This window comes from Anas platyrhynchos, chromosome Z (assembly GCF_047663525.1).
Source record: "Anas platyrhynchos isolate ZD024472 breed Pekin duck chromosome Z, IASCAAS_PekinDuck_T2T, whole genome shotgun sequence".
Classification (NCBI taxonomy): Eukaryota; Metazoa; Chordata; class Aves; order Anseriformes; family Anatidae; genus Anas; species Anas platyrhynchos.
In genome coordinates this window covers 84,801,514-84,821,060 of record NC_092621.1, presented here as the reverse complement: position 1 = coordinate 84,821,060, position 19,547 = coordinate 84,801,514, and the positions used below count along the sequence as shown (strand labels likewise).

The 19,547-nt window shown below is 40.4% G+C and overlaps 1 protein-coding gene across 17 annotated transcripts in view; it reads right to left on the bottom strand.

The window, feature by feature from the left end:
- CAST (calpastatin) overlaps positions 1-19,547 on the bottom strand; it is a 60,658-nt gene that overhangs the window by 24,319 nt on the left and 16,792 nt on the right. For 12 of the 17 annotated variants that reach the window (XM_038170029.2, XM_038170032.2, XM_038170026.2 and 9 more), the window contains 6 exons: positions 7,854-7,913; positions 3,388-3,438; positions 2,028-2,084; positions 1,739-1,846; positions 585-692; positions 11-112 (listed from right to left, as the gene is read on the bottom strand). In XM_038170029.2, coding sequence (XP_038025957.2) covers positions 11-112; positions 585-692; positions 1,739-1,846; positions 2,028-2,084; positions 3,388-3,438; positions 7,854-7,913 — 486 coding nt within the window. Of the gene's footprint in view, positions 1-10; positions 113-584; positions 693-1,738; positions 1,847-2,027; positions 2,085-3,387; positions 3,439-7,853; positions 7,914-18,790; positions 18,907-19,547 lie in introns of those variants that run through there. The other 5 variants (XM_038170027.2, XM_072031678.1, XM_072031680.1 and 2 more) reach the window with 2 other exon arrangements.

Here is a 19,547-nt window from a genome sequence, read left to right as displayed (position 1 = left end):
AGGAAAATACCGTAACTTCTGGACCAGTGTAAACTGGGCTAGTAGGCTCATCTTCTTCAGGTACACCTAGTGTATCTATTAAACTGTCTAGTGCTGACTCATCCATACCAGTCTGAAAAATAAGCAGAGTGTTATAAAAAGTATCATTCTGTGGAAAGAAAAACAAAACCTGAATCATTTGGTGAATCTACCAAAAATTCCTGGAAACTAGACAAAAAGATTTGAGCAGGTTCAGCAATTGCAAAATTTTTCAGCAAGAACTGTTCTTAAACTCATTTCCCAGTGCCAGTAACAAGATCATTCGTATTTATGTGGCAGCTGATGCAGAAATATAACTCAAGATGGAATTAGTTTTATAGTACTTGTATTAAAAATGATTCTGAAGAAATGCTATCTGATAAAAAGGAAATAACATGCCACTAGTTGGTTACCAATTTTTCCAGGTAGTCCTTTTACTACCATCTGTCCATAAATACTTCAGCAGTTACCTTTTTTTTTTTCCCTGAAACACGAACGTTTCTTTTCTGAAACATTCTCTGAGGTCAATACAGGTGAAGCATTTATCTGGAATTGTATTTACCAACCTCAGTGCTTGGCTTATCAGCTGCAGTAACTGCACTTGCAACAGCACCTGCGCCAACAGCACGTGCATCAGCTGCACCACCTGTGGTGGATGTCTTTTCAGATTTCGGCTGGAGAAATAAGAGAAAATGTAAGAAATCACTTTATGTGATAATATATGTGAACTTTCATTACAAATTCTGGAGACAACACAAAGTAAAACAGAGTTGTTCTACTCAGTCATGAAGATCTGTGGTTCCTCTTCATCTACACTTTGAATAAAAAACATAAGCTAGTTCTACCTACTGGCTGAGGGCAAGCTACGTAACTGTAGTCTGCATGACAATACTGAACCTAGCCTAAAATGTGAAATTCAGAGACTGCACCTAGAGGTGATCCCTCCCAAACTTTTTCCCCAAACTTTGTCTTCCTACCCTCCTCCCAACCTTGCAGTCATGTGGTATGGGCTGTCCTACTGCAAACAGATAACCTGCTGACCTGTGCGTAGCAAAAGCTACTACTACCGACATGTCTGAAACTGCACGGGTAAAGCAGTTCCATGCTGGCAGTGCTAAAATAAACAAAGCATCCGTGTGACTGACCAGTCCCTTCTGCTCACCTTCAGTAGTGAAAGGGTGGGGAAAAAAATCATGAGGAACCAATCACCCCCATGGAGCCGCAAGGAATCTGCAAAAAGCTAGCATGAATGATATAGGAGCCCTATGTTAACATACAGGAAAAGGTCTAAAACAGGGCCACAGCTGTAATAATCTTCGCGTTGCTTGCTTGAATAAAAGCCACAGTGTATTAGGCAATGTGAAGCCAGATGCATGTCAGGATCACCAAACAACTAGCACAAACTACCAACACTATCTAGCTTTGCAGCCAATCCTTATCAATTACCACTACCACGTGTTAGCTGGATTCAGTATATTCAGGGTGTTAATTTGTGTGTAGAATTTAAAGTTTCAGAAATTCCAGGTTTTAGACCAGCACAAGAAGAGGTTTGTTATGTGCACTTTCAAATACAAGACAGGTTCTCAGTTCTTCTACATTTTGACTTTTGGGGGTTCAGTCTTGCTTGACAATATTCAGCATAAGATGTGCATCTTGATGTGCATTTCTAACCTTTACAGTAACATAAATAATAAAAATTGGATTGCTACTTTTACTATACCTGTGCTGGCTCTCTGGAGGTTGTTTGTGGAGGCTGCTCAGCTTGACTTGTAGCTACCTTTCCTGTATTAGTTGGTTTAGAAGCAGAAGGTGTAATTTGTCCTTTTGCCTGTAGAGAAATACCTTTTAATATTAGATAGGGAAATAATTTGGGGCCATTGTTTTTTTTTGTTTGTTTGTTTTTGTTTTCTTTTTTTTTTTTTTTTTTTTGCTTTTTTATGTTAAAGATGAAAAATATCACAAGAAGTCCTCAAGAGAAAGAAAAGAGAGAGAAAAAATGTACAACTTACACCACTGGATTCTTTTTGTCTCTCTTCAGATGGCTGGTTATTTTGAGAGTTTGTTGGCTGTCATAAAACAGGAAGTTAAGATTATTTATTGTTACCATGATTCAATGCTAGAGAACATGATCTACACTTGTTCAATCAATATACCAAAAAATAAACATTTTTATGGACTGGAAATCAGTAGATAGGAAAAAAACCTATTCCTCTTATTGACCAAAATTCAGAAATTTGGGCTGTATAAATGAGGATGCATTTCTTGCCCAGAATATACACTCTGAAGTGACAATCCTTTGAACGCTTACCTTCCTAGAGTTTATTTTAACAGGAAAAAAATAAGACTCAAGACACACAACACCCACATTTAGAAAATTACCATCTTTTAGGAAGTTCTTATTTTTAACCAGCTACACACAGACACATGCACATCCAGCTTTAGAGGGGGCAGACAATTTATCTTTCAAACTGCATTCAGAGGGAATGCATAGTTCACATTTAACTAGAGGAAAAAGTCACAGGTCCAGCCATATCTAGGTACTGTATGAGGAGAAAAACATGCTTACTCCATTCTCTATCAGCCATTTATCCTTTAAAAGATGTTATTTAAAATTATGTTTTCAGCTAGTCAAAACTGAAAAGCAAATTAACTTTTCTTACCTATTCTTGCTAAACTATGTCTCCTTGGCCAATTACCCTTCCCCCCTTTCTTTTTCCAAATTAAGACTGCAGTAACTTTGACCTTTTGGGTTGGGGCTTTTGTTTTTTGGGGGAAGGGATTTTTTTTGTTATTATTTTTTTTTTATTTTTTTTACACTTGGGATGTTTTTATTTTGTTGTAAGTCAGGTTTTCCTCCTTTTTTTGGAAAGTGGGCATGGTAAATATGGAGAGTGAACGGAGAAGAAAAAGAAAGGAAGTTAAATCATCCCTACAATGTCAAAGTCAGTTTAAACTACTGCTTATTTCTTTTCATATAAAGTTGCATAAAAGCAAATGATGGGAAAAGTCCAGAGTTCAGGACTGAAGTCTATGCAAATTCAACACTGTGTCCCAAGACCGCTGTCTGGAAAAACGAAAACACTAGCCTTCTCTGTGTCTTCCTGCCACCCTTCACCTAAATAAGCACAATATATATTTAAAGATAGTTACCCCAAAAGTTAAGTTTTTCTGAAACAATAATGCATACTGTTTCCCCAAAGACTGTATTTCCATACCTGTTGGCTCATAGCTTTTTTGCGCATGGATATGTTACTACTCATGCAGCAGCCTTATGCAGCACAGTAGAAGCAAAGACTTTAACCTATCACTTCAAAGTTGGTCAAAGAACAAAGTGCAAAAGATCACCAAAGCTGTAAGTTAAGTACGTACCTTGGATGACTGAGCATTTTTTCCAGGTTCTTCTTTGGTTGTTGGTGTGGACTGAAATATAAACAACATACATTCAGACAGAGATTAATGCACTTAAATAAGCTGACCATTAGAAATAACCAAAAAAATACCAGACAGGTTCGCACCCATTACCACGCGTGCTATATAACTAGTACATAGTGCTTCGATGTTGCAATTTAACAAAAACCTGGCATAGACCCCATTCCAGCAAACTATGAGCAGTCAATGCAAACAGATACAAACACTTCTTATATGGAGCGCTGAAAAAAGAGGGAAAGATGCCATTAAATGAACCTAATAAACAGATTGATTTATGCTTTCCACTGCCATGACAGAAAATTGTTTCTTGCCATTTACCCCAAGTCAAAGTACAGTAAGCACTAAATTAGTAGTAATAGAAACATATAAGAACAAACATTGAAAACTTAAATTATAGTTATATATGAAATAAAAATAAGAAAAAAGGAAGTATAACACCCCATGTCAGTGACATGGGCAGCGGGACCAAGTGCACCCTCAGCAAGTCTGCAAACAACACCAAGGTGTGTGGCACTGACCACATGCTGGAGGGAAGGGATGCCATCCGGAGGCCTGAGAGGTGGGCCTGTGAGAACCTCATGAGGTTCAACAAGGCCAAGTGCAAGGTCCTGCATCTGAATTAGAGCAATCCCAAGCACAGATACAGGCTGGGCAGAGAATGGATTGAGAGCAGCCCTGAGGAGAAGGACCTGGGCTCTTGGTTGATGAGGAGCTCACCAGGAACCAGCCATGTGTGCTGCAGCCCAGAAAGCCACCTGTACCCTGGGCAGCACCAACAGCAGCGTGGGCAGCAGGGTGAGGGAGGGGATTGTCCCCCTCTGCTCTGCTCTAGTGAGGCCCCACCTGGAGCCTGCGCTCAGCTCTGCGGCCCCTCCACAAGGACACAGAAGTGTTAGAACAAGTCCAAAGGAGGCCACAAGGATGAACAGAGGGCTGGAGCATCTCTCCTGTGGAGACAGGCTGAATGAGCTGGGGAAGATCTTCATCCTGGAGAAGAGAAGGCTCTGGGGAGACCTTATAGAGGCCTTCCAGTGCCTAAAGGGGGCTGCAGGAAAGCTGGGGAGGGACTCTATGTCAGCGTGTGTAGGGACAGAACACGGAGTAATAGTTTTAAACTGAAAGAGTGTAGATTTAGATTAAATATTAGGAACAACTTCTCTACTCTGAGAGTGGTGAGGCACCAGCATAGGCTGCCCAGAGGAGCTGTGGCTGCCCCATCCCTGGCAGTGCCCAAGGCCAGGCTGGATGGGGCTGTGGGCGGCCTGGTCTAGGGGAAAGTGTCCCTGCTCATGGCAGAAGGGGTTGGAATTAGGTGATCTTTAAGGTCCCTTCAGACCCAAACCATTTGCTCCACAGCTTACCAGGGACACCTGCACTCTGGGTCATGGCATGGTGTCCACATTCAGCCATGGAACTTTTGAACTCTGGAAATGCTTGGCCAGAGATGGAAAACCTCCCTATCCCCTCTATCTGACTAATACTCTGAGCACATTTGAAGTTATTAAGAGAAAAACAATAGATTTTTTTTTTTTCCCAGAAGCCTATTGAAAGTCAGTGAGCAACCAAATAACATTTGATTAGACTTCAATGACTTTAATTTACATTTGTTCATAGTTCTGTAATTTTTTCCTGTTTCAGCTGCCAACTTGCCATTTCAATACATCCAGCTTCAAGCTACTGAATACATGAAGGAATTTGCCTAACCTGTTTATCATTTTTTATCATATGTATTCACACCCAGACACTAAACCACAGACACTTGGTTGTAAAATTGTGAACACATACAGGCATAAGCGGGCAGAGGTCTGGAGGCTACAGACCACAGAAGAGAACACACTGCCACAGGATGTTTGATACCAGAAAGAGCAAGTCACAAAAAGCAAAATATTGACAGAGAAGAGGGACAAAGTTGGGAAAAAATAAGAAGAAATTTTAAAAAACAACAACAGTAACAATCACTTAACCTCCCTGATTTTCCACTTGGATTTTTTCTTGATGTCTACCCTTTTTAAAACACAGTACTTACCAGGTTTGGCCATACTCTATGTGCTCTCACTCATATGTCCTTGTTATATGACTACCATATGGTTAACTCAAAGACACAGACACCCAGTTGATTACAATCCTATATTAAAAAGGTAATCCTAGCTTTTCTCAGCTTTTAGCTCAAGAAGGTTGGATGCATTAATGTTAAAGCTAAAGCTAGGAGTCAGACATGAGATGTCCTTTTAGTATGAGACTACATATTCAGAGGCTACTCTCAATGCTTTAGTCATCCTTTGCCAGTCATCCTTTAAAGACCATCAATCATGAGCAGTCAATTTGAAGCCACAGCATCAGTCTACAGTGTACACAAAAATCCTACAGAGAAAAGATGTCTTACTTCCTCTTCTGTTGCCTGTTTCCACCTGTACTGTCTCAGTACCTGAGACACCTCATTCCATACTGGCTTGGGAAACTGAAAAATAGCCTCAAACAACAACAACAACAATTTTTCTTAAGCTAATTCAGTTCTGCTACTTAGTTTACATTGCAGTTGCACAAGTGTGTGTACCAGGAAAAGGCAGAAAGTTGAACAGGAAATATTTTTCTCTGTGGCAGTACCAGCACCTTACTTCCTCTTCTCCTCCAGCAAAAGCCACAAGGTACCTTCTGTCCACCCTGTTCTTCAGACCTTTCCACCTAACCCCTTGGGTTTTGCCTACAAAACAATCCCACATTCCTTGCTCAGCTGTAGTAACTCACAGCTTTCTCAGAATGGCAAAAAAATCAGAGCTAATTCAAGACAAAATATTTATATACAAAACTGGAAGCTCAGAGGTCAGAGAGAGGTCCAGGGCATCTTTAAGAATTGTGGCACACTAGAGAGACTCTAAGAAAGAGAAGTGAGACCTGATTGCAGCAGGCAATTAGGAAAGAATTGTTAGTTTGACAGTTCACATTAAGAAATGTTGCAAGGTCTTGTAGCTTTCACTATGTCTGTGCAGAAAAGCCTACTGTCAGAATGCATATAGCTTGCATAATCCAGCAGAACAAAAGACATTGATAACACAACAGGCATTAAAAGAAAACATTTGCTGCCTCACACATGTGAATGCAGGACAGTGTTTCAAAAAGGGGTTTGTGTCTGCCAGTCTCACAGCCCTGAAATGTATGCATCTGCTACTGTAGTTCTGTTTCATCTTGCAAACAATAGTTCTAAAGAACTGACTAAAGATTTACTACATTCTTCTGCGAGTTATTTGAAATCCTAAGTAGGTAAAAGACTGTAACTACATTTAGACAGTTTTCTGGGCTCAACAGTACATTGAATGGCATCAGTTGCAAACAATACAAGTGAGTTTGCTTGCAAACACAACAACTAGTAATGATGATCTTCATCCAGCTCACTGCTACAAGCCTAAGTCACATATGTCTGTGCAGGAAAAGGGCTTTAAAAGGCTGAGGGTGATCTAATGGCTAAATTCAAATATAGAGAAAATGGGGCTAGACCATCCTAAGAGGTAGACACTATGATGACAGCAAAAGAACTTCCAATCTGATAAAAGGAAAAAGAATCATCATTAAAATGTCACAAAACATCAATACCGGCTACCCAGAGATGCTGTGCAATCTGCACTATTGCAGGTATTTAGGGTTTAACTGGCAAGGCCTTGAACAGTCTCACTTAACTTCAGAGCTGTCCCTACTTTGACAGGGGAGGCTAAACCAGATGACATCCAGATGCCCCTTTTAACCTCACTACTCTAAGTGTTTCTTAACTTGTATTTACAAAAGGTGCAGACAATCCTAAGTTTTACTATTGCACAGTTTGTTGCTGGCCGAGGTTGGTATTCAATATTTTTGTTGGTTTCAGTATTGTGATTATGGGAAATGGAAGAAGAGAATCAATCGTTTGCTGAAATATTCATAAATTTTGTTAGGCAACAGAGGCATAAGAGGCTGTCTTCTAAAAACTAAAGGATGACTCTTCTAACCAGCAAAGCATAGCTTCTACACTGAAGAAGTGGTCATCATAATTTAAGACAGAAAACAAGTGTAAAGAACAAAGGCAAGGATGCTGCCAGGCAGCCATAGACGTGTGATTTAGGAGAAAATGCAGCTGTGCAAACACTAAAGGCTGAAACTAGACCTCAATTCTTTGGAGATGTGAAACTATGATTAGGTGAATAACCCTGTAATAACACCAGGGGGAGCAATATGCATGTCACAAAGCATGACTAAAAAGCTGCTATTGTTTTCCTAAAATCCTCAGTACTTTCTACAGCCTTTTTTAGTTAGCTTTTGATGAAGAAACTAAGCTGTAGATGAGAAATACACAAAGTAAAGTTCGTCGGTATCAAAGTATAGAAAAAGAAGTTTCATTGTTTTTATATATTTGTGCTTAGCTGCAAGCATGAGCTTACCTTTACTTCAGATGGCTTCATAGTGAGTGTTTTTGATGCATCAGCAGAGGGGGACTGCTTCTGAGGAAAAAAACAAAAAAAAAAAAAAAACCAATTTAACTTTGGTATACATACATATATAAAGCAAACATAAACAGCCTGAATCCTTTAGATAAACAACCAAGAATAAAGAATAAAATCATACTGAAGTTCACATTTTGTATCTTATGTCTTAGTTGTATTTCTACTATATGATCATGTGAGATCTTGACTGTAGATCTTCTCAGAACATTTTTTCCCCCCTCTGACATGTACCAAAAGCAAATTTGATGCCAAGGATCAAAACAAACTCTAATCCTGTTCTTGTTCTGCATTATGCATACCCACTGTGCAGGATTCTTTCACATTTCAAATTTCTTTATAAAGAACTATAAAAGTTTTAGTATAAAACTACAATCTAAGTTAAACTATAAAACAATTTCTTTATAAAGATATACCTTTGGATTTATTACTTTGTCACACAAAATATTTAATATTAAATTGGAAGCTGAAACACGTTGAGACGAGAAGGAGTAGTTACTTTCCATGTAACACACACCAAGAAGTGTTTGTGCATGTCATGCAAGCCTTTCAGAAGGGCTGCCAACAGTCCAGTTTCCTAGTTTCAGGGATGTTAACCTGAGAACAGCAGACGTTTTACTTCTGATGTGACTGTATCAAACTTCATAATCCAGAAATAAATATTTTAATTCTCATCAATACTTTATACAGATGTAACACTACCTCCCTATCTTGCTTATTGTTCCTCTGCTTAAAGCTGTATTTGCAAGCTCAACTGTAGCAACAGATTCACAGTTTGCATTTAAATGAACAGCCCAAATTACATTTCCTTCTAGGCTTTTTTTTTTTTTTGTTAGATGCTTGCCTCCCTGTTTGCTGTATTAAAGCATATATAGTCTGAAAGAACTTAGATGCTGCAAATTATTCCATACCTGGTGTGACCTTGTATTTCCACAGAAATTTTTCTAATTTCCCAAGGTGTGACAACTATACTGTGCTCTCCCTTCCAAGGCACTTAGTATCTTGCATAACTTGCTAAGAGGTTTAATAACTCTAAATATATACTAGAGAGAATCTGCAGTTGCCACCCTACAGAAATGTAAGCAAATAATAATTTATTTTTTATATATGTATATCACATGGATTGATCACATAATAGGTAAGAACTTTTGTATGGGTGGAGACATACATGAGAATGTATAAAGCTGCCTACATCAGGACAGAGAACAAATGTTTGTAAACAACTTTATCACTATCTATTATCAAGTAATCTGTAGGCAACATCATATTTCTTATTTTGCCCTAAAACAGATTTTTCTTTCTTTTCTTATTTCTTCATGAAACACAAATTCCTTCTTCATGACTGAAAAATGTGTATGTTGTATACCTTCATATTAGTCATCCTGGTCCCTATTCATTTTGTAAAGATACATTTCTGTTTCCCACACAGTATGACTTATTTATTAGATATCTGACACTTCTCCCTTCCTCCCCTCCAGAAACTCGCACACAGAGCCTTTTCCTTGCAATACACTGAAACACTTCCCCAAGCTGGGGGACAGAAAGGAGTTTATATACATGGCTGCTGATCACGGTGCAGGCCAACCTGTCCTCCCCTGTAAACACGTGGGGTTGGCATGGGGAAATAAAATCACTTCCTGGGGAGGCTGAGGGGAGCACAGGGCCTTTCCTGCGACATACCACCTCTGCCTGCAGGGCAACACCATACTGCCAGGTCCTACGGCTACCCAGGGTACGGCACACCTCATTTCATCTACACAGTGCTTTTCACCTGTGTTCCTCCATACTCATGCCTTTTAAATTTTCCCTCTCCACCTACAGGCCCTCTGCCAGCAGAGCCACTAGGAGGAGAAAAGGGTCTTTTGTCCTTCCGAGCCCTTCGGTGCTCGCTGTGAGCGCACTGAGCCTTGCAGCGAGAGCGAGCTGCCACGGCCTAAATGCTTGTTTCATAACCACTGCGCAGCCTTTAAAAGAACAGCCTGACTCCCACAAGTCCTTTCTGGGTGATGACTCCTCACGGTGGCATGTGCTGGTTTTCCTCTGCTGAGGGCTGCCTGCCTCAGCCCACAACAGGCAACCGGGAAGTGCTGCAAGAGCTGCGGGCTGACGGTGGGGCTGCGGAGCGGGTGAAGCTGTCTGCCAAAGCAGCACATGAAGGCAGGCCAGGCCAGGCCGGGAGGTAAATATTAACGTGCTGCCTAGCAACTGGCACAAAAACTGCCTGACGCACAGCTCCCGGACACCTCAGCACGGCACGCCCTGCTCATGCGAAAGGATGGCGAGCGCCTGCCACCACTGGTGCCAGAGGAGCCCTGTCCAAAACAAACAGGAAAGGTTGAACAGCCCAATAGAAAGGCACGAGCCAGAAGAGCTGGAGCTGCCCTCGGGGCTGGGGGGCAACAGCAGGAAAGGCGCACACACGCCCTGTCAGAAAAAGCATTTTTTCTTGCGCTGTTGCAGACACAGAGCCTGCAGCAGATGGAAAATGAGCATCAGCCATCAGCACTGACAATGGATTTTCCTGTGGCTGCACCCGTGTGGGTCCTGCCCCAGTACCTGGGGTGAGGGGGGCTGCCAGGTGCTCCCTGCTTGGGGGACGGCTGCTGCATGGCTCCCAAAGCACCCAGGGTGGGTTGGGGGAGGACGTGAAGTCCACAGCAAATGCAGGGAAGTCACCAGCAGGGAGTGGATGGAGATGGTTCCCCCTGCAGCCAGCCGGCCACCAGAGAGCCCAGCAGCCACTATCACTGGAGCTCCAAAGCCAATCCACCAAATTAACAGCACAGACTTTATGCTGCTGTTGAAAGAGAACAGTGTCGAAAGTGAGAAAGCAGGTGGAAAACCCAGAAGAAAAAAGCCTGTCAAAAACTTATCTCGTGTCACTGTGCATGTTCCAGAGACACGGAAGTACAAGTGAAGGCAAAGAGAGGAATGGTGACAAACATCAGAAGAAAATAACTAACTATTCAGGGAATTGCATGCAGATGTCTTTTGGAAAAACAAAACAGCAGGTGAAAGAACCCATGACAGGTCTCAGGTACTACAAGCTAGAAATCATTGAAACTGCACCACACACAATGGAGCAACAGCTACTGTCAGCTGAAGCTATTAATTTCGGAAAAACACACAGAAGACTCCTCAGACTGCAAACAGCTGTTGCTTAGCCCTTAAAAGGAACCATCAAGTCACAACTTACCAGCCAGCTAATTCAGAAACGGAAGAGATGCTGAAAATATTTACCAAACAACCAATACACAAACCCCTAGACAAAATGAGAAAAAGAATCAAAAAAGAACGCATGCAAAACCTATCTAACACTACATACATTCAAACATGGAAAAAAGCGTAATGAATAAGAAAATCTCCATAGGACACGCTGACTACTACTTTTCACAGTACCCTGGATGTTATTTTCTTGGTTGAAACAGGGAGGTAAGTGTGCAGGGCTAGCTAACAAACGTGCACTCAGCCAGGGAGAAGGCGGGGAGGGGAGGAAGGAGGCCCCAGCGCAGCTCCTGGAGTATCTCTGATAGGCTGCTCTCAGGTTAAAGATCAGATGCAACAACAAAAAAGAAAAGGAATTGAACAACAAAGGATATGCAGGCAGCACTAATAAGAAAAACTTTCAATTTTACAGTGCCACAATTTGAGATACTACTGCCTGAAGAAACTAAGGAGAATCAAGATAAAATCTGTAACCATTATATTACAAACACAAATGTAAAATACAGGAATAAGGTTCCATCTTTTCAGCTTAAACCTCTCTGAGACAAGTAATAGGATCAGCTTGACTGACACACTCCAGCACAAATGAAACAAATAGATTTAAGGACAAGTTTTGGGGGAAAAACTGAAAAACTGAGTGTGAGGGCTGTGCACGTCACAGGAATAGGATGATGGGGATGATGGAACCTGACATTTTGTCCTCTGGTAAGAGCCAAGTAAATGGGAAAGCAAGAACCTGACTTATTGTTAGAGAAAAGAACGTCTCAAGTTAAAGATCAAAGACTTTTCTTCCGCAAACAGTCACTGCACAGCAATGGGTACCAAGACAAACCTGTCATTTCCAGCCCTGAACCCTTTGGACCAGCTTATGTCCATGTTTGCTTGGTCATCCAGCTGTGCTTGGCCTAGGATAGAAGGCTGAATAGCTACTTGAGTACCCTCTTGGACTTACACGCCTCTCATACATATGAATTGGGATTATTTCTTGGGCTTAGAGGTAACAAAATTTTCATTATTTCGATGTTATTAACTTACAGGATATATCATGGGGGGAAAAACCAGCCTACGCAACAGAACAGTAATACATAAATATGTTTCAACTGAATGTGTAAATGTAAACTGGCTTTGGTTACTTTAATTAAAGCTGTGCAATACGCGCAAAAATTTGGTGTGATTGAAGATTTTTTTTGTTTATGTGAATGGTTCTGTTTCCAACTCACAGCATGTGTGAGACATGCAACAAATGCTGTTTGAAGAACTGCAAAAAAGTAATGAGTTATTTCACTGAAATGTAAAATGCCATTTGAGTAGTTACAGGTTAACGCTTTCCACCCTGAGATATACCAGAAGCCTTTTAGCAGACAGGAGGTAGGCCATGAGTGGCATTTATAGGCCATTAGTGCATTTAACAATGCATTTCATAACAATGCAAGCAAGACAACATACAATCTTCCACATACTTTCATACCAAAGAATCACTATTGCAGTCTGTGGCATGAACACAATTCCATTAATTTTCCATATACCAAGGGGAGCTGCAAGATGTGATCTGAGCTAAAATCTGCGTTATTTCTGTGTGCATATTTCTGTCTCCTATGTGTGAGTGATTAAAGCTACACTGTAGCTAATACAGGCAATGATTTAACATTGCAGAAAAATGTAGCACTGGGATGGCCTCTTTATAGATACTGTTAAGAATGTAATTGATACAATAGCTGATTTAAAAGTTACAAACTTGAATGCTTCTGTGGCATTTCCCATCCCAAGTAATTCTGAAAATATCCAATTATTTTGTAATTACCGTTCTTACAGAGAAACAGTTTCACTATTAAGTTACTGTGAAAAACAACATCTGTTCAATAGAAGGAAAAAAAAAAAAACACACCTGAGACCCGTATTTCCTTCTCAGAGCTCAGGCTCTCAGTTAATATTGCAGAGGTTTAATATTAAAAACTTAATAATAATATGGAATAGCAGGATATAGGCTTCCAGTTAGTACCTGCATATTACCAAGTCTACAGTATGTTTACACAAAGCACGCCTACTATATATGATATATATACAAACTATGCTGTCCTGTTGTGATGAGTTTCTTCATTGAAGTAATCAGCATACTTTCCTTTCTAAACAATTTGCATTGGAACTTCTAAGGACTTACATTGTTATGTGTAACTAACAGCATGGCTCTTTCACTTACAAAGCCTATTATCACTGCTGAAATGTGTAACATGCAGTTTTAGTAAACAATGTCTGCTCTCCATGACATTTCAAAAGAGAATGAAAAAAAAAGTACAGTCCTTAAAGACAGTTTTTTGTACTTTTTTTTTCCTGTTGCCGTATTTTAATGTAATGTAAAGTTATTTACTAATGTTGGTAGACAATACTAAATTCATTAAAGCCCTGACTCAGCAAAGCCCCTCCACCTTTGCTTTACGGTATCAAGTGCAAAGCAAGCAAAACAGGATTCAAGCTTGCAAGCATTATGATTCATTTGAATAGGCAGTTTGAAGAATTCAAACAGGAAAGCATGAATTCCACAATATGCATTGTTTTAAATACTCATCTTAGGAAATAACCACCATTTCTAGGGATGCGTCCTGTGCTTTTAACATTCATAAAGTCAGTACATGTGAATACAATCTAAAAGTCTGTAAAAACTATTACCAGTAAATACCTTCGTTTATAAAACCTGACAAAGAGAACAGGAAAAATATTTTTAAAGATGAAGGCCCCATTTAAAAAAAAAAAAAAAAAAGTCAGGAAAAGCCCACACTGCTAAAGACCACTGAAATAGATTTGCTCTTTTCAAATGTGCACTCACAGTTCAGAGCAAACATGAAGAATAAACTGAAGTACAGCTAAAATATGTTTATCTGCAGAATCATGAAGAAACCTCAGCAGGTACAGTTGCTGGGCATTGAGCTGAAACAACACTACAGCTTGCTGGAGGTGAAGGGAGCACAAGCACACCGCCAGGGGAAGACCTCATGTGCAAGGAGGTGACGGGTGAAGCCATTGGCAAAGACACATCTGGACTTCTCTGGATGATGGCAGGAGCACTCCAGAAGAGGATTTTCTACCTGATGACCTTCAGACTCCATACATACTGCCCTCCTAGACAATATCAGTACTGATAACAAGCACTAGAATTATGTCTGTACTTCTTTTCCAACACAGCTGTAAAGATCAGAGAGAAAACCCACCAAAGACCAGCAGTAACACTGTCTCCCTGCAAAAACTGCATTGAAAAGATGATCCTCATTACTGTTGTGGAAAAGACTAACCCTGAAATTTCATTCATTCTGCATTCTGGGAATAAATATTTGCAGCAAATATGAATAGAGCAAAAGCAACCATCATTTAGAAGTGTTAAAAGAGCATAGAGAAAATGAATAAATCCATTTTCTCATGAAACAAAGACATGAAAAATGTTTAAAGACACTTGTCTAAATGAAGAAATGGAAGAACTGAATAGCTCAAGGTTGTTTTGTTTGTTTGTTTTTTCTTTTCCCAGAGCCTCAAGTGGTGCTAAATTTATTGAGGAACACAGGGCATTCGGTCAGTCAAGTTTCGTAACACAGACTCACACCTCTTGTTTTCTTGCATACTGGAACAATATTTAGGCCATTTTAGCACAGAAAAGAAACTTGGCAATGCTTAACCACTATATTTTGATGCATCAGCTAAAGCTGATTAACCATACTACTCTAACTTAGAGTAACAGGTTCCATGTAAGCAGTGTTTTTTGAGATAATCTACTCACATTTGAGTTTGGTCACACAAAATAAAGTGTTATCAAGGACAATCTCTGAATGAAGTCAGAAATGTATTTACACCAAAGTGAAGTACAAGGCTTTGTATCACCTAGACACTGATCAGTCAAACCATCTTTGAGTTAGGTGACTGTTACGAGATTTCAGCAACCTATGTCGAACCCAAATCATACTGGTATGATTTTTTATTATTTTAATGTCACTCTTAAGACTCCAAATCAGCTAATGCTTCAACAAAAAACAACCCAAAGAAGTGAATGCCAACCAATTTTAGAACATTCTTGTGCCATTTGACTCTTCTTAAGCTTCCTACACCTCATTTTATACTTACTCATATGCAGGAAGTTAATATATAGAAAAATTCAGAACTACCCCACAGGTAAGAGGAAATGACCACTTATTTGTTAATATCTCCTACTATGTCTAATATTTTCCACATTTTGTTGTTGTTGTTGTCTACCTGTTTTGGAAGTAGAAGAAAATAGTTTGCTAGTCAGTCACAGAACATGCAAGGTACCTAAACATGAAGAATCTTAACATGCACACAGTTTGATCCGTGGGCAAAAGATTCCTGATCTAGAAAGAAAGCCAGTATGTACCTAGTGTTCTGAATACAGAACACAGCTTTAATATCACAGCCTGTGATATTAAACATTAATGTTTAAAAACCTTTAAATGGAGTTAAAAGCACAGACTGCAACACAGTTCATCTTTTGAATCTAGATCATACCCCCCCATCACCAGGCTTTGTTTCATTGGAAAGGTTCTCCCAGTCAAAGCATGAGGCAAGTAAAAAACATTCTGCTTTCATGCTTACTGTTCACTGCTGAAGATGTTCATTTTGTTGTAATTTTGATAGTGAACTTAGTAGTTTCACTCGATCCCAGAATGGGTTACCTGACATGAAAGTGCCATCGGCTATGCATGTAGAAATAATCAAAAAGCCGCTTTTTTGAATTCCACGTGAAACTCCCCATTGGACATATAGAAGTGTCATGAAAAGAGGTTTGACATCAAAAATTTGTTTTTATACTCCCCATTTCAATTTCTTAAAATGTGCTCCTCGGTTATCTGCCTTTGGATAACTCCTGTTTCCATCACAGTAACTTCTACAAGTTGGCACATACAGGAATTTTATTTCCATTCAGTCATATTCAAGTATGAGAAGCAGTGTGTCAATACTGTCAGCACTCTTCTCAGGTTCCCACTCTGCACGAGGGAGTACTGCATTACAGTAAAGTACATACTCATCACGGTAGCAGAGCTCTCCTTTTTCATAGGTTGCTCAAAATCCCTCTTCTCAGCTCTATGTTTTAATATACAGTGTTGTCCTGCAAAGAGTTAATAGTTAGCTGTAAACATTGTGGCAGTTTCTGTAAATGGTTTTAAACAGCAGAATGTTCCACAGCTATCTGCAGCAGCAAATGGAAGGCTGATAAGAAAACACTAGGAAAACAAGCTATGTGGTGCCAGCCACATGCCACACAGAGCTGCTGAGTTCAGCTAGGATTTGTGTCACTTGGTGTGCAGTATGACCCAGGGATTGTATGCAAAGCGTTGCCTCAGGAGGGCAGGAATAGAAACTGAATTACAAACTGAGACAGCCGTCTTTAAAGTGTGGGGTTAAAAAGTTAATATTTTTATCTAAAAGAGGACTTCATCATACAACTACAGATCTCCAAGATTATGAGTGTGACTAGTTTTATTACAATAATCAGACTAGACAATACTCATAATGGCCAGCTAGTGGTCACAAGAACTAGTGAGAGCTACTGAATTAGAGATTTATTTTTTTTCACCCTCACGATGCAGAACAGAAATATTACTAACAAAGCTATATGAAGTGATACATGCATTGCCACAAGGGTATTTGCTGCCCACATGATTGGAAAAATAAGACAGTAGAACAAACAAAAATCACCTGAACAAGAAACTATAGATTTTTGCTCTCAAAATATCATATAAAAGTAACACTGCCTAACCCTCATGTAGGCATTGTTCAAAAAAAAAAAAAAAAAAAAAAAAAGTAAAAACTCAACATTGATTCACTATTCCTACTTAAAAGTAGCCATACTGAGGCATTTCTTGTTCCAGAATGGGCTCTGAATTCAAGCACATAAAAAACTGCTTCATAATGGTCCTGTGCATGCTCTGTAGGAATAAGAACATTACTGCTCAATTGAAAAATCTAAAATTTCCATCTCCATGTCATCCTGTCATATGTCACACAGGTTACGTTCCTGGGGATTAAAATTTTTAGCACTTCTAAGAAGCAATGCATAAAGATTATTTCTTCCAGGGTCAGTAAGGCTTCTGAGCCTTGAAGAGCTCCTGAGGAATTAGTTCACAAGGCTACAAACTTCCCTGCCTTCCTATTAGATTTTTTCCTTTTGCAGAAGACAATATGGACAAAGTTACAACCTTTTTCAAGTTCAGGTTCTTCTCACTCAAGAAAACAAGAACAGAAATGAAGATGACACACTGAGGATTGGCTTACTGACAAAAGTGGTTCCTTTACTTTCTGGAGATGGGGGTTTCCATCTGTGTTTCTCCTCCACACCCATTTCCAGTCCTTCAAGATCCACCACCTAAATGCAACACAGCTTTGCTCCCAGATTTCAAACTGGGAGTGTCCACCTGGGGAGCAAAGTTACAGCAATAGCTCTGCAAGACAACACTAGCAGAACGAATCATCTGTGAGACAAACCCTTCTGGAAGTCTAAGATCGGGACAAGGCTTTTCTGGCTAGTTCTCCGTGTCTGTCATACTTAACCACTCCCTTAAAAACAGAAACAATAAAGGCAGCATTTTATTTAACAGGCTGACAGTAACAACTACTCTGGAAAAGAAAACATCTTATAAAAAAAGCTATGTTTTATCTTAATTAAATAAAAATGCAAGAATGACAAAACTACTCATGAAAAAAAAGATAATTTAAAGACTGAAGGGTCTCTGCAATGTTTGAGAACTTTGTGTCATTTACATTGTTTTCGCTTTCTCCAAAGGCAAAAATGAGAAGGAGGGATGATTCTAATACTCATGTTTCACATTAGAAACTAGATCCTGTTTTCTGTATTTGTTTTCAGACCAAACATAAAACATTCATGACTATGGATCAGAAGATTCATTTTACAGTAGGTCTGATCAAGCACTGGCATAACAGAAGCAACACCTACCTAATTTCTACTCGTACAGAAACAACAGTAACATACAATTTAGTAAAAGGCATTTTTGTTTCCCATATGGTTTTATATATCTGAAACTTTAGCATGATTTAGGTATAACGATCACTTGTTGTCAAGGTGGTGTTGACACCTAAACATACTTTGCCCAAGAAATAGCTCTTACAGGTCACCACACCCTGACTATGCAACGTTCTGTATGTGCTGTGGGCATAGCTCTACATTTATGTGCCAAAAAAATTATATGGGGTTCTGAGGTGAGGACAGCATAGGCTGAAAGCAATGCAAAATAACAACAACATAGCCCCAACATAGTAAATACAGGACAACTCAAATAATACTTAAAGAGTCATCTCTCTCTCATCTCGCTCCTGTTCCAGATTCTGCTATGTCATGTAAACCACTTCTTGTATCACTCACAACACACGCATTCTTAAAGAGTTAGCAACTAAAAAGACTGCTGGCAACGCGTAAAATTATTCTAAAAAGCCAGTTCTCTACAGACAGACAGCTCTTCAAGCCTGCAGATGAAAGGATCACGTCAGAAGCCCTGGAAGTCAGCAGCAAATCTAATTCGAGCCCACAAAATTCACGGAAGAGAGAGAGACGGAAAAAAGGGGAAGTGCAAGGAGAATGCGACTTAACCCAGAGCAGGGGGGTAACATGAAGTAAAAGCCAGTAAGAACAGCTAGCTTACTTGGTACGGGTGGGCCTTCTGCTCCCAGCACGAGCGTCCCAGTGAGGCTGTTCTCTCACCAGTGCCCGGCAGGCTGTGGTTTCAGTTTTCACAGCACCAGCCAAGCCCTCGCAGAGGCCGTGTGCTGGCTGGCAGGGCCGCGCCTGCTGCCGTCGGCGTGCAGGGCGGGCAAGGCAGGCACTGCCTTGCCACCCAGCAAGCGATCAGATAGCAAGGCAGACACGCCGCTGCAGGACCGGTGCCCGTGGCACAGGGAGGGCCACCCCAGCCCTGCTCTGGCTGCAGAGGAACTCCTGGAGGTGGCAGGAGCCATCTCCCCAGCAGGCATGGCCAGGCCAGGGGCATGAGGCCTGCGTGAAGGGTGCAGCTCTCGGTGGGGTCACCGTCAGCTCCCTGAGAGGAGCCTTCATCCTGCGCCCGCTGAGACGTGGCACGGGTGCTGAGGGAAGAAACCCACCCACCCCCCTAAACGAGACCGAAACTTACTGTGGGTTTAGGGGCCAGCACCTCCCTGCACTGCGACTGGCTACATGGGGAGCCAGGGTAAATATCTAGTATCACTCAGATGAAATCAGATGGCTGCACCAGCTAAAAGCCACTGGAACTGGACTGATTAAGACCACTATTTTGACCAAAAAAATCCAAAACATTTACATTAATTCAGAAGTCAAAAGGCAGTACTTGTAGCTTTTTGAAATACCAAAAGTGACCTGCTCTTAAACTATTTTTTTTGGTATAGAATCAAATTCTCAGCATG